This window comes from Calcarisporiella thermophila (assembly GCF_041956535.1).
Source record: "Calcarisporiella thermophila strain CBS 279.70 unplaced genomic scaffold VTP21scaffold_7, whole genome shotgun sequence".
Classification (NCBI taxonomy): domain Eukaryota; kingdom Fungi; phylum Calcarisporiellomycota; class Calcarisporiellomycetes; order Calcarisporiellales; family Calcarisporiellaceae; genus Calcarisporiella; species Calcarisporiella thermophila.
The window spans coordinates 812,711-825,653 of NW_027192197.1; the positions used below are offsets into that span (position 1 = coordinate 812,711).

The following is a 12,943-nucleotide window of genomic DNA, read 5'->3' on the forward strand; positions in this document are numbered from 1 at the left end:
TTGCTACTGGGCTACCTCCGAGCATACGCCACGTTTGGAACTGATTAAACCAGAACCCTCCTTTGCGTTTGAGCTTGGCAGTGGAGAACGTGGTGGCAAAGATGGCTGTACCGTAGCCTTCTGGAGCATACTTTCCTGTCAGGTTAAGAAGTGAGATGCATGCCCAAAGGGATACCGTCGGGTCCGATGCTGGTTTCTTCATTTCTCTTGCGAGTTTGGGAAACCATGATGCGAGTAGGGCAGTTGATTGTTGTCTAGGGAGAATGAGACCTAGGCCTCCCTCCTCTCGCGTTTTAGAAAGGAGGCTAAGACTGATCTGCGGGCCTCGTCCATCCCATAGAAATTGTCGTAAGATTGTGTCCAGTTCTTTGAAGAAATATTCAGGAGGGTGGATCACTGTGGCGACGTACCATATCCTGGATAGGAGTCAGGAGTTGATCAGGTGAACTTTCCCTGGCATGCTGAGTTTCCGGATTTTCCACGACTGTATCGTCTGCCTCAGTTTGGATAATTGGCTCGTGTAGTATGCCTCACTTGGGTGTTCTGGCATAAGTGTGGGGTTGGCTGCTGACGGAAGATAGATTGGGATGCCGAGGCATGTAATTGCTCCCCCTGCAGGTATGTATTCGCATCCAGGGTCGATGGAGGTGCGGGCTGCAGGGCTCTCGAGTCTAATTTTTTTTTTTTTTTGATCAATCAATGGAAACTTTTATTTAATTTCCATATATTACATGAAGTTAATGTCAATGGACTTAACATGACAAGATATAGGTCCTTGATCGATAGACATTCAATCGATATGCGTGTATCGTAGTTGTCGTGAATAGCATGTACGTGAAACCGATGTAATCTTTTGTACTTATCTTAAGGGCAATCTTTTCAATAATCAAGACTCTGCTTCTGATCAAGTGGATAGCAGTCACAAGCTAAGAGTAAGTGCTGGTGGGGGAGGTGGGATTCGAACCCACGCCGTTCTCATCGGCATCCCAGGGATAGTCCACTACACTAACCCTCCCCCAAATAGCAGGGCTTGAGGGATTACGTGACTTGGCTTGGTTGTCCTACTGCAGATATCTCGATACGATTCCAACACAGCCAAATTGCTCTAGTGGCGTAATTGGTTAGCGCGTTCGGCTGTTAACCGAAAGGTTGGTGGTTCGAGTCCACCCTTGAGCGTTGTTCTATTAATACTTTTTATATTTTATTTCTTTTTTAACCTAAATAGAAGACATTTTGCAGTTCTATCGTATTTACCCATTATCATTTTTTACAAATTTGCACGTTTCCGATACACCCTCTAAATACCATCAGCTTCTCTTATTTTGAACAGTCAACAGTAGAATTACGCTTTAGATATTCCGTAGTGCCTGGTTTCTTCGTTCGTCAGTAAAAGCTTCATTTCGCCTGTATTTTGGTGAAGCATTGGTTCATCCACAGTTGCGGTGGTGTGTATGATATGTGTTTTACAGGTAACTAATCTGAAATTAATAGCGTTGTCTATACATTCGGATTCCTCAGTGTTGTATAACTTGGAGATACCTAGTTACTCTGGCGTCGTGGTTTATGTGGCTCACAGGTATGAATTCTAGGCTATTAATCTACAAGATTTCGAAACTCACAGGGTTCTCTGGATTCAAACAATAACCTTATATTTCGGGTTTAACGTTAACAATCCGAACTACTTGCATTCATGATCGTTTTTTTGACGATTGGGAACGGATTAAGATCGAATTGAGGATACTTCAAACCTTAATTCAATTTGTAAATACTCCCTTGCATCAACGGTTGATTTGCCGTATGTACATTTTTAATAAGATCTCTATTGAAAAACATCCTATTGATAAAAAAGTAGGGATTCTTTTATTTCAAAATTACACAGGTAATACTCCTTGACTATCTTTAAAGAAGTAAAAGCTTCGAATCGAAATTTGTGTTTTTTTTTTTAAATAATATTATGCTTTAAACTACTACATTACATTACATAATCTGTTGCAATTCTACGGATCTAACAGGTATCAGCGATTACACATTAGGGACACTTTATCTCTGGCTAACGCACTCACCCTTTATCTGAAAAGGGCTAATGGCTCGATCCCAACATTGATTGTTACGCAGGAAGAATTTCCTGATAAATATTTTCTAATCAATCTAATTAATTTATTCTCTGAATTTTCCTTTTGTTCTATACATAAAGTATAATTGTTCAAGAAGCAAGGTAGAGCGCAAAAAATACGTTTAAGAAAAAGGAGGCATCATATTGTTATATAACAAATAAATATCTCTAAATATCTAATTTCTATCACTCTTCAGAAATTTTTCTTTCAAAAATCCAACCTCTTTCCGCATCTGAACACGCCACTCCTCCACATATTCTACTCTATCATTAGGTCCACTGTACTTATTGATCCAATTTGCTATCGCATTTTTATACTCGAGCTCTTTTTCTGCTCCAAACAAATGGTAAGCTTTTCGATTTGCAACCGGCTTTTTCTCATTTTCTAAATACTCCTGCCACATCGTTTCACGAGTGGGAAGTTTCGCTTTTCCTGAATATATTCTCGCAATAAGCAGCGATTGGTATTCAAAGAACGGGAATGGCACTACTTTAAACGGAATGCCAACTAGAGCTAGCGTAGGGTTGTCTATATAAAAGAGGTGGAAAAATAAGCTGTGTACACGCTGTCCATCCGTCAAGAGTAGAGGACGACCATGCTTAGTCGGCACAGGAGGTGGGATGCATTGTTTTGTGTCCGTTTCAACATCTGCTGAATCGGCGATTAAATGCTTTAGGAATGGAAGAGTGTACAGGTAGCCTGTGGCATAAATGACACAATCCACTCCCTCCATGATGCTCCCATCTACAAATTCAACAGATCCTGCTTCGAAATTATAACGTTGCACAGTAGGCTTAATTGTTACTCTGTCTCCAAATAAAGTTGGGTTATCCCCACTACTTCCTGAGGCAAAAGGAGTTCGTATGGACTGCCAAACAACTCGGGCATATTCTGATATTTCTTTTGCAATATCAACACCACTGAATCCTCCCCCAACGACCAGCACCGTCTTTGAATAGCAAAAAACATATTAATAAGCTACTTGATCCATTCAGTAGAGATATTTTTACCTTGTCGACAAACTCGTCTGGTAGCCTATAATCTTTTGAATGCATCACCTTTCGTTGTTGAGCAAACTCAGTTAAACCCTCAACCTCTGGAATATATGGTGCATAAAAGTGCCCCGTTGCAACAACCACAGCGTCAAAACGCTCTTTCCTAATTGACCCATCTCTCCTTTTAAAGATTGTCAACATCCAACCACTCTCACCATCTTCCAATCTGTCCGTCGCATCAATCACTTCACAGTCGAACTCTACAAGTTGCGCTAAATTATTTTCATGTGCATAGGACACGAGATACTCAAGCACATCGGAATGGTGAGGGAAGAGTGTAAGATCTTCAGGAAATGGAGACTTGTAAAAGCTCATAATAGGATGTGGAAGATTAGTGTGCAGGTTTTTGTAGATTGCAGACGGGTGAACAGGTGAAGAGGCTTCAGGAACCAAAGGGGGATCAGCAACTTTCTGATGGGTACAAGGAATGGGAGGAGCTGACCCGACACGATCGGTATAAATCCTAAAAATTCAAGTTGGATGAATTCGCTCAACAGTTGAAGCATATCCACATAAGTATGATTGTGATGTGAGTTGTTAACATACCAGGTACCGCCAAATGTATCATTACGTTCGAAGATTTTTACTTCGAATCCATGTTGACTAAGATTTTTCGCCGCGATAATCCCAGCAGCTCCTGCACCAATAACTCCAACTCGCTTTATGATCGGGAGAGAAAAGGAATTGGTCATTATGAGGGCATGAATGACGTCTGCACCAAAAGAAATACTATTAGCGCCGAGGGTTGAGGGAATAACGTGAACATGCACGATTTTAATGATGGAGGTAAAATGAAATCTGAGCTGATTGGATCGGGCGAGTGGCAAAAAGCAAAGATAATCTCGCGCAGTCACCTGGATTTTTGAACCTTTTTGCCCCGCTCGATAAGAACAAGAACACTCAACATTTTCCGCTTTTCTTTTTCCATTCTCTTTGCCTCAGCCAGCTTTTATGAAATGCAAGCTATGTTAAACGAGAAACGCTCAAGGTATATCTTTCGTATACACCAATTACTATCGGAAACTATGCATTGCACAAGAATGTGTCGTGCTCCAACCAACATTGCACCCTCGCGCAAATTCCATTCCTGCTATGGCAAGGCGAAGTTACAAGCATCATCACAACGCGGAAATTTACAAATACGGTTCTACTTCGCTACGGCAAGCTCATTGCTGGAGTCATCGTCCGCACTATCAGCTCATATCTCAAGCCCACGCGAGGTAAAAATAGAGCCAAAAAGATAAAATTCAAATTATCTTGCGAACCTTAATTTTGGCTAATATATTTCCACGGTTCTTCCTCTTTATATTAAAGATTGCCAAACATTTAAACGAGTACGTAATAGGCCAGACCGCTGCAAAAAAGACCCTTTCCTGTGCCGTTTACAATCATTACACGCGGTTACGTGCCAATTTTGAGCAACTTGCTCGGCAGCATGAGGAGCAAGTACTAGAGCGGTTAAGGCAACATGACCACCATCTGTCTCCACAGGAAGGCGCGATGGTAGTGCGAGAGAGCGGCGGATTAAGCAATGCATTAATGCGTGTAGAGTCAGGATACGATGAGTGTAAATACTAATTAAGCATTTAGAAAGTGTAGATGGCCAATTTTTGGTTGTCATTTTAGTTAGGCAATCTATTCCCGTAAATGGTGGATATCCTCAGTATTCATGGACACAGGCAAATGACTTCAACCTGGAACCTCTGGAGTCTACCTCAGTGTCAGTCATCGAGAAAAGTAACGTTTTGCTCCTGGGGCCATCTGGTTCTGGAAAATCTTTGCTTGCCCGCACGCTTGCCCAGATTCTGCAAGTGCCATTTTCAATGTCTGACGCAACCCCCTTTACTCAAGCAGGATATGGTAAGTTTTCGTCCGAAATCGAAAATAGTGGCTCGTTAGTTAATTCATTGCTTCTTATTGGGCATGAAGTTGGTGAGGATGTAGAGCTAGTAATACAAAGGCTACTTCAAAACAGTGATTATAATGTTAAGCGGGCTGAGCGTGGCATCGTGTTTATCGACGAGATAGACAAGATCGCAAGGAAATCCGATATACACACCGCATCAAGAGATGTATCCGGTGAAGGCGTGCAGCAAGCACTCCTGCGCATACTTGAGGGAACCATTGTACATATTACAGACAAGAATGGAGGGGGGACTCGTGGTAAAGGAGCAGGGGGAGGAAGCAGTGGCGGAGGATCAAAAGATGTGTATTCCATAGACACTAGTAATATTCTATTCATATTAAGTGGAGCCTTTGAGGGGTTGGAAAAAATCGTAATGGACCGTGTTGCAAAAGGAGTAAGCATCGAAACCATATTCCAGCTTGAAACTATGGTTTATTTACCAAATTTTGCAATAGTCAATCGGTTTCGGGGCCCCTATACACAAATCAGATGACGAGCACAAGGCTGGAAATCATCGAGGAGAGAGCGATTGGAATCCCTTATTAGAAGTGGAGCCTATTGGTAAAACGATTTTATGACCTTTGGGTTGGTCAAGTTACTTACATATACGTGACATAGATTTAATCAAATATGGCCTTATTCCGGAATTTGTTGGGAGGCTACCCGTTGTAGCTTCCGTTCGTCCCTTAAGCGAATCCGATCTCATCCGTATTCTGACAGAACCGAGGGGAGCCCTCTGCTCCCAATACGCCACTCTACTGCGAATGAGCGGCGCAAATCTGCGCTTTTCCCACTCTAGTCTCCGTGCAATTGCTCATTTAGCTCTTCGCAATCGCACAGGAGCACGTGGTCTGAGGCGGATCATGGAAAATGTCCTTGTAGAGGCAATGTATCGGGTCCCCGAGTCCGAAATACGTCACGTCGTGGTTACGAGAGAGGTTGTAAGAAGTGGACAAGAACCTTTGTATTTTACAGAGGGTGAAGAGAATTTGGTGGAACAAGTTCTCAGAGAAGATGACGTGGCAGAGCACGGGGATGGGGAAGAGGTGGAAGAAAAGATGAGAATTTGTATAAAGGGGGATATTTGATATCCAATGTTTGGAACGGATAGTGAACTTTTAATGCAAATGACAAATGAGTTACTTTTTTTTTCAACTAACGCTGCTCATTCTAACTTTTTATCTAATTTTTTTGCTATTTTATTGTACAATAAACACACATATGGTGGCCTCCGTTATCAATAACAAGTCTAATATTATAATACAGTGAAGTGTATCACTCTCCCTCAATGGTATGTGTTCCTCGCTCTCCACTGTCTGTCATTCGGGCAGTCCTCGCTCCAAACTGTACTGCCCGCTTCCATTCTCGACTCGTTAACTCGAGACCTAGTTTCTGCGCCAATAATCTAAGTAGCAGTTTCTCTCCTACACCCCTAGGATATCGAGGGTCTGCCTTCAAATTCACTGGGAGAGCACAGAGAAAAGAGGTGACACGAGCACCAAGATAGGGAAATCGAACCTCCTTGCCGTGATCGGAGATAATACGATCATCTCTTCCGAGATTTCTCTCAGATATCCGATCGTAATCCAATTTAATCTGTAGCACAAGCAATGGAGTTGAATTGGATAGGAATATCTGGCACATTATTCCACTTGCAATGTTACCTCGTTTACCAGACGTTCCCATCCCCCTAATCTGAACGCTTCGCGATGTCTTGAGTATCCCCCGAGTTGCTCATCAGCACCTAGCCCTGAAAGTAGAACTCTTGCATTACTCTGATACCCTATCATACTCTTCAAATAATAATGGATCAATTTCGTCCTATTTTATATTTCCTCTCGGCAACTAAATTACCCACATTGGTAGATGGACAGTAAACACTGCCTTTTCCTCTCGCAGCAAACCAAAATGCCATTGCAATGCTCTAAGTATAATGAGAAAAGTAGGTTATATACCAATTATTCCATTTATAGAGTATTTAAGCAGCGTTACTCACCAAATCCATCACTGTGGAAGAAGGAGCCATTAGAGACATTATTTCTCTTCTCTTCTCCATTGCTTCTTCGTATGGTATATTGATCTCCACCAGCCTCCATTCCCGTGGAGCCTCGCGTTTCAACTCCTCAATCCCTTGGCGCGCGGTTTTCCGGTCGGGAACGGCGTATGGATCGGACTCTATCTTTTTCTTATTTTTCATAGTACGCGGATTTTCAAACGCAACATTAAGCAAGTCGATAGGCTCAGTGGGTGGAAGATAGCGATGCGCTAAGATTGCAAGGCACATACAATCCAGTCCACCAGAGAAAAGAATGGCAATCCGCGGACTCATTGGATCACTAATGATATAGCATATGTATATAGATTAAGTCGGAATATGGATAATGGGCTAGAAGTTCGATTACCCTGGGTTAGGTACGGTAGTCACACGCCTACATACGGAATCACCAAGAATCTCCTCAAAGTTTTCAATAGCCATTTCCATAGGATGTGAAAGTGAGGGAAAGTTTGAATCCTTTTCATTTGAAGCAGGTGGGAGGAGATCCTCTGGTGCTGGTATTGACCTATTCATGTCACAATATGAGGAAGTCTAATTGTGGGGTTAAATATAGTGGAGGCAAGGTCTAAGAATTTCGAAAATACTTACAAGCAGCTGATTAATTTCTCCATTCACGGTTGAGGATTTCCAAGAATAATGTTTCAATGAATGCTCAAATTCGGCTATCAATAGCTATTGAACACTTATAAGATCATAAATTATATGAAAGAAAAACAAAAATCGGAACATACCTTTTCTGAATTCATCAATGTTTTTATATCCAAGCAATACACACCCGAGGCAGGCACCTCTTCAAAATTTAATTTTGAACTAGATACACCTACGGAGGATAAGACAAATAATTCGTCTTCAACGGGACGGTGCCAAAGCATCGAGCGTCGACCTAATATATCCCGAGAGAACCACAATTTCCCTTCTGTATTCTGATAGTAATAAAAATATAGTATACATTATCCGACAACATAATAATCCTATAAATATGCAACCTGCCAGTAAACAAACGAAAATGGCCCCTCTATTTTAGATATAGTTTGAAGTACGCCTTCCTCTTTATTGTCTCCTTTATTTTTTTGGAGCAAGTTGTATACTACTTCGGTATCATTCTCCTCCTGTGCAACCTGTTACAACATGTAAATATATTCTCTTTGAAAAACAAAGGATATTTCCCACTTACATTAATCCCATCGAAAACTTCTCCATTCCAACAGAATACATCCCCGTTTTCACCTACTATAGGCTGAGGTTTTAGATCTCGACCGCGGAGGTGCAAAACACAGCCAAAAAACGAAAGGCAAGACTGTCTGGTTCCAATTAACTGCACTTCATGGCTTTTTTGAAAATCAGGTCCTACAGAGGGATTCTTTTCATCAGTCCATCCTTTCGTTCTGAATTCTTCAAGAAGCCTTACCTCGCTTTGTGTTGGCTAGCTTTAATGTGTCCCAATCCGGTATGCTATGTGCATCATGAAGCGCTAGGAGTATTCCGCACATTGCAACGAAAGTAATAACAAAAATTCAGTCACATCAAATTTGAAATTCAAGCGTTTTCAAAGATTGTTCAGATAAATTTTCTCGGTTAACTAGTAAAACAAACTGGCACTATATACAAATTTTAAGTTATCGAAAATTCAACAATGTGGTTCTCTATTAAGCTGTTATTATTGAAGAACAAATAGATCCCAAATATATACGTCTTGATTATCCTCAATTATGCACTCATTTATAGCATAGCATTCCACGGCATTGATAATTGGGAGCAAACTCGTAATTATTTGGAAGGATATATAGGAATAGGTGACTAGGGGTTAAAGCAAAAAATATATAGAAAATAAATACTATTAGCAGCCTAATGTTAAGGATATAAGGAAGAATTAATCGGTAAAGGACTTAAAAAACTGCATCTTCCTATAACTCCTAAGCTATTCCATCAGCTCTATCATTTATCTGGAAAAAGCATTACATAATAAGATGACTAATTATCAATCATGTTAATTCTCAATATATTAAGAACTTACCACTCAAACCACTTGCATTGTAGATCTCACTGCTACGCATTATTCTCGCACTTTTATTTCGCTTTAGTGATGATATCCATAACCCAGAGTTTCGATGTGGGGAGGTGTTCGATCGCACATATACTCCATCTGCGTAATTAGTTTTATAATAATCTGGATCCTGTGACTGAAATTCACCATTTAGCACAGTGCGGCGTTTAGTATATTTTTCAATTTTGAAAAATTCGTAGGTTGCCCTGATTTTCTCCTTAATGCCCATAGCGTAAAAATGGAATGAAGGATGAAAAAGGAGAGTATAAATAGGTAAATATGAAGAATAATAATGAAAGACTATCGGATAGGGACAAGAAGAGAATTATGATGGAGGTAATCTAATTAGACAAGATATCCTCGAGATTTATTGTGCTATGATGGGAATGGTCTTTAGAGAAAAATGGGAAGAAATCAAGAGAGTTCGGTTTACAAAAAAAAATCTATCGGATTCGCAAAAACTTTAAATCTAAGCTTGATCGACTCCTACAAAAAAATTTTGCCATATAACTGATAATCATGAGCACGAAATCTCAATCTTCGTCACCACCCAATCCCTATCTCTCAACTATAAAACAGAAAACTAAAAGGAGGCGACAAATACTCGATTTCAGCTCCAGCCAAAAGCGTCAACAAGTCTTACATACAACAAAGAGTAATCAGAAAGATAAAAAACAACCATTCGTATTTCCATACGGAAATTATGCCTTTTATTATGGGTAATGAGCATACATTTTCACGTTAAATCCAAAAACGCTAATTTTTTTGGCCGCGTATAGATATCGTAATAAAGGGGAAGCCCAGGATCCACGCTTGCGACTGATGCAACGCGCATGGTTTGAAGGAAGAAAAGTGCTCGATATTGGATGTAATTCTGGAATTTTAACGATTGACGTAGGTGAGTAGGTGATTCACTTTTAATCAATTTTTTTTTATTTTGGTAAATTTTTTTTTTGGATATTAGCAATTCATTTTCAACCTTCCCAGATACTTGGAGTAGATATAGACCCATCACTTGTACGTAAAGCAGAACGAAACGTGCAACTTCAATATTCGACACTCAAACCACCTCGTAAGTGCAATAGCGCTGAAACAGAAAGTGAGGACGAATTGCAAGTAGGTTATTTCCCAATATCGATGCCACTTCTCTTTGGCACTATCCCACTACCTGGAGAGAATTGTGGTTTCCCAGGAAATATAACGTTCAGATGCACAGATTGGGTTGAAAATGAAGATGAAGACAAAGAAGCTTTCGACGTAGTTCTGGCGTAAGTAAGAAATTTAGTTAAAGTGTTTTATTTATTAATCTCGTATTTTTTCCCTGTGGATAGACTGAGTATCACAAAATGGATTCATTTAAACAAAGGCGATACTGGCATCAAAAGGTTTTTCAAAAAAGCTTACAGTGTTCTTCAGCCTGGTGGAATGTTTATTCTTGAGCCGCAGTTATGGAAAACATACGCAAAACGCAGTAAAATAAATCAGGTTAGCTAGAGGTTTATAGTGCTGGAATTTGATGTATATTAAACGCTTTCTCTAATATTAGAACATGACAGACAACTACCGTCGTACTCAGTTTTACCCCTATCAATTTCGAGAGTACCTTCTAAATGAAATTGGATTTCGAGAAATGCGAGATCTTGGTCGGCCTGAGACGTTGTCCAAAGGTATTCTTCCATTTACTTACTAGTTGTATATAGTTTCCTCTTACTTCTTATTAATAATAGGATTTCAGCGACCAATGGAGTTATACATAAAATAAACTATTGGTATATAAAATAAAAAATCTTTATTCTATTATCATAGCTATCTACTGTTGAAAATAAATATTTAAAAAGAGGTAGTTAATATGCATGGTCCGGGAATCGAACCCGGGTCTGCCGCGTGGCAGGCGGCAATTATACCACTAAACCAACCATGCGAACATACACTGTTACGGGAATATCGGTATTTCGTACAGACAGTCATAACTGCGCCACTACAAGCCAAAAAAAACTTCTTTTCTTCTTAAATTTTATGCACAATTAGTTTTTGTTACCTTTATAACCTTTCGGCAAATTACTAGCGCTTTGAAAATTTTATTCAAGTTTGTTCTGTTTTGTTAAACTAGTTGTTTAACCAGTTTGTCTATTCAGTTCGTTTAACCAGTTTGTTTAATCGGTTCGTTCTATTTAGTTTAATTTTGTTATATAAGAAGAGATTCAAACGTGAGTGAACGGGGAGGCGGATTAGTTTTTTTATATTGAGTAATAGTCTTGAAATTTATTGTCTTATTTTTTTCTTTTTTAAGAAAATCTTTCATTTGTTTTCTTTACGTACAAATATTCACGATAAACCCCAAAACCCACGTAACAATACTTTCGTGTGCTCAAGATAGTTTAAGGAGCTATTTGAAAAGAGATTGAAAATATAAAGAAACTAATAATACCCCACGGAAAGGCTAAAAAGAGCGTGCGAACGTCGCTATAACGATTTTTCCTTAGAATGGGAACACGGATACCTTATCCTGCCCCCCAACCTAGTAGAGAAAATCACGAACTGTTCTGCCATACCCCGACAACACCCGCCTCCTCGTTTCCCACTCCACCTTTGTCACCTGGCTGGCGCGCCCGTCTCGGAATACTCCACTCGACAGGGAAGGCACTTCCAGCGAAATGGCTCTCCGGAACCAGAAACACTGACGCCCCAATCCTGGCCAGAGGTTGCATCCACGGCAAAGGAATGGGAAAAGGTCTGGACCTCCATTCAAAAACGGCCAACATTCCCAAAACACAGCACACTACGCTGGCGAATCCTCGTAGAGCGTGTAATTACAAACTCGACATTCCCTGGTCATGACCCGAAATGTACCCGCTGTAACGCCCCGAGGGACACCATCCGCCACACCTTCTTCGAATGTCCCGAACTCACATCAGTGTGGCATTGGACGGAAAGGTGTATCAACACCATTTCAGGCCCCCTAAACACTCAGGTGCTGAGCCCCAGGAACCTCGTACTTGGCGACCTACCAGAAGCCCCGAGGACAGTAAGACACGCGGCTCAAATCGTCTTCGATTCGGTGCTATGGCAAATCCATCGGGACCGAATCGCCTACCATTTCGAATGCACTCGAGCATCACCCGAGACAATCATACTCCGTGCCAAAATGGACATCGAGGAGGCTATCGGAGGTGAACTGATAAAGGCACGTAAAAGACGAGAGATAGAGTTATTCCGAAGAAGGTGGTGCACTCAGGGAGCGGTAATAGAAAGTTCGGATAGAGCAAGACTAAAACTGGAGTGACGAAGCAACCCTTCCTCTCTCCCAATCCGCTCTTTCCCTCCTCCTTACTTCATACCTTTCACCAAATACCCGATCACTATATACATCTAATTTACCCTTTATTCCCCCCTTTCTTATTTCATTGTAATCATTAAACTCTTGTAAGCTACGGAAACTAATAAAAGTCTCCGTTGATTTATCAAAAAAAAAGAAACTAATAATACTCTTGTTACTTCTCTTGTCCTTACAACACTTAAGATCTAAAGACTATTTATACACTTAAATTACGTAAAGTAAGTCACAGAAAATATAATCCGAAGGCTGAACCAAAGTCTCGCTACGGAATATTAAATAGTAACAAACTATTGTCCGTGAAACCGCTACTATTCGCCTATTTATCCTAGCTTACAGCATATCCCTTCTCTAGCACACGACAATACTGTTACGAGATAATTTGTTTTTGTACGGGGAAGCCACAGAGGCAGTCACATAGACATTCAGGAAGC

The 12,943-nt window shown here is 40.5% G+C and overlaps 7 protein-coding genes and 3 non-coding genes across 10 annotated transcripts; 4 read left to right on the forward strand and 6 right to left on the reverse strand.

The window, feature by feature from the left end:
* Positions 1–7: 7 nt before the first annotated feature.
* VTP21DRAFT_10621 (uncharacterized protein) lies at positions 8–202 on the reverse strand (the record flags this gene model as incomplete). Its single annotated transcript, XM_069389978.1, has 1 exon — positions 8–202. A coding segment is annotated over one exon (195 nt), but the record flags the coding sequence as incomplete, so codon positions are not given.
* Positions 203–943: 741 nt separating this feature from the next.
* VTP21DRAFT_t78 lies at positions 944–1,016 on the reverse strand. Its single transcript has one exon. It is a non-coding gene; the product is annotated as a tRNA-Ser (tRNA).
* An 86-nt stretch (positions 1,017–1,102) lies between these two features.
* On the forward strand, positions 1,103–1,176 carry VTP21DRAFT_t66. Its single transcript has one exon. It is a non-coding gene; the product is annotated as a tRNA-Asn (tRNA).
* A 1,113-nt stretch (positions 1,177–2,289) lies between these two features.
* Positions 2,290–3,861, reverse strand: VTP21DRAFT_10622 (uncharacterized protein; the record flags this gene model as incomplete). Its single annotated transcript, XM_069389979.1, has 3 exons — positions 2,290–3,063; positions 3,125–3,632; positions 3,716–3,861. 3 exons carry the CDS (start codon positions 3,859–3,861, stop codon positions 2,290–2,292), a joined length of 1,428 nt encoding a protein of 475 aa, XP_069253245.1.
* A 333-nt stretch (positions 3,862–4,194) lies between these two features.
* On the forward strand, positions 4,195–6,163 carry VTP21DRAFT_10623 (uncharacterized protein; the record flags this gene model as incomplete). Its single annotated transcript, XM_069389980.1, has 5 exons — positions 4,195–4,389; positions 4,484–4,736; positions 4,796–5,469; positions 5,531–5,636; positions 5,694–6,163. The coding sequence occupies 5 exons, from the start codon at positions 4,195–4,197 to the stop codon at positions 6,161–6,163; spliced, it is 1,698 nt and encodes a 565-aa protein (XP_069253246.1).
* Positions 6,164–6,350: 187 nt separating this feature from the next.
* Positions 6,351–8,621, reverse strand: VTP21DRAFT_10624 (uncharacterized protein; the record flags this gene model as incomplete). The annotated part of the gene is made up of 10 exons (XM_069389981.1): positions 6,351–6,671; positions 6,740–6,868; positions 6,934–6,999; positions 7,072–7,411; positions 7,478–7,662; positions 7,720–7,803; positions 7,863–8,054; positions 8,118–8,249; positions 8,306–8,478; positions 8,540–8,621. The coding sequence occupies 10 exons, from the start codon at positions 8,619–8,621 to the stop codon at positions 6,351–6,353; spliced, it is 1,704 nt and encodes a 567-aa protein (XP_069253247.1).
* Positions 8,622–9,066: 445 nt separating this feature from the next.
* Positions 9,067–9,404, reverse strand: VTP21DRAFT_10625 (uncharacterized protein; the record flags this gene model as incomplete). The annotated part of the gene is made up of 2 exons (XM_069389982.1): positions 9,067–9,074; positions 9,146–9,404. 2 exons carry the CDS (start codon positions 9,402–9,404, stop codon positions 9,067–9,069), a joined length of 267 nt encoding a protein of 88 aa, XP_069253248.1.
* Positions 9,405–9,694: 290 nt separating this feature from the next.
* VTP21DRAFT_10626 (uncharacterized protein) lies at positions 9,695–10,937 on the forward strand (the record flags this gene model as incomplete). Its single annotated transcript, XM_069389983.1, has 6 exons — positions 9,695–9,894; positions 9,955–10,073; positions 10,140–10,443; positions 10,507–10,660; positions 10,722–10,842; positions 10,903–10,937. The coding sequence occupies 6 exons, from the start codon at positions 9,695–9,697 to the stop codon at positions 10,935–10,937; spliced, it is 933 nt and encodes a 310-aa protein (XP_069253249.1).
* An 88-nt stretch (positions 10,938–11,025) lies between these two features.
* On the reverse strand, positions 11,026–11,096 carry VTP21DRAFT_t77. The gene has a single exon. It is a non-coding gene; the product is annotated as a tRNA-Gly (tRNA).
* Positions 11,097–12,070: 974 nt separating this feature from the next.
* Positions 12,071–12,349, forward strand: VTP21DRAFT_10627 (uncharacterized protein; the record flags this gene model as incomplete). The annotated part of the gene is made up of 1 exon (XM_069389984.1): positions 12,071–12,349. One exon carries the CDS (start codon positions 12,071–12,073, stop codon positions 12,347–12,349), a length of 279 nt encoding a protein of 92 aa, XP_069253250.1.
* Positions 12,350–12,943: the final 594 nt, after the last annotated feature.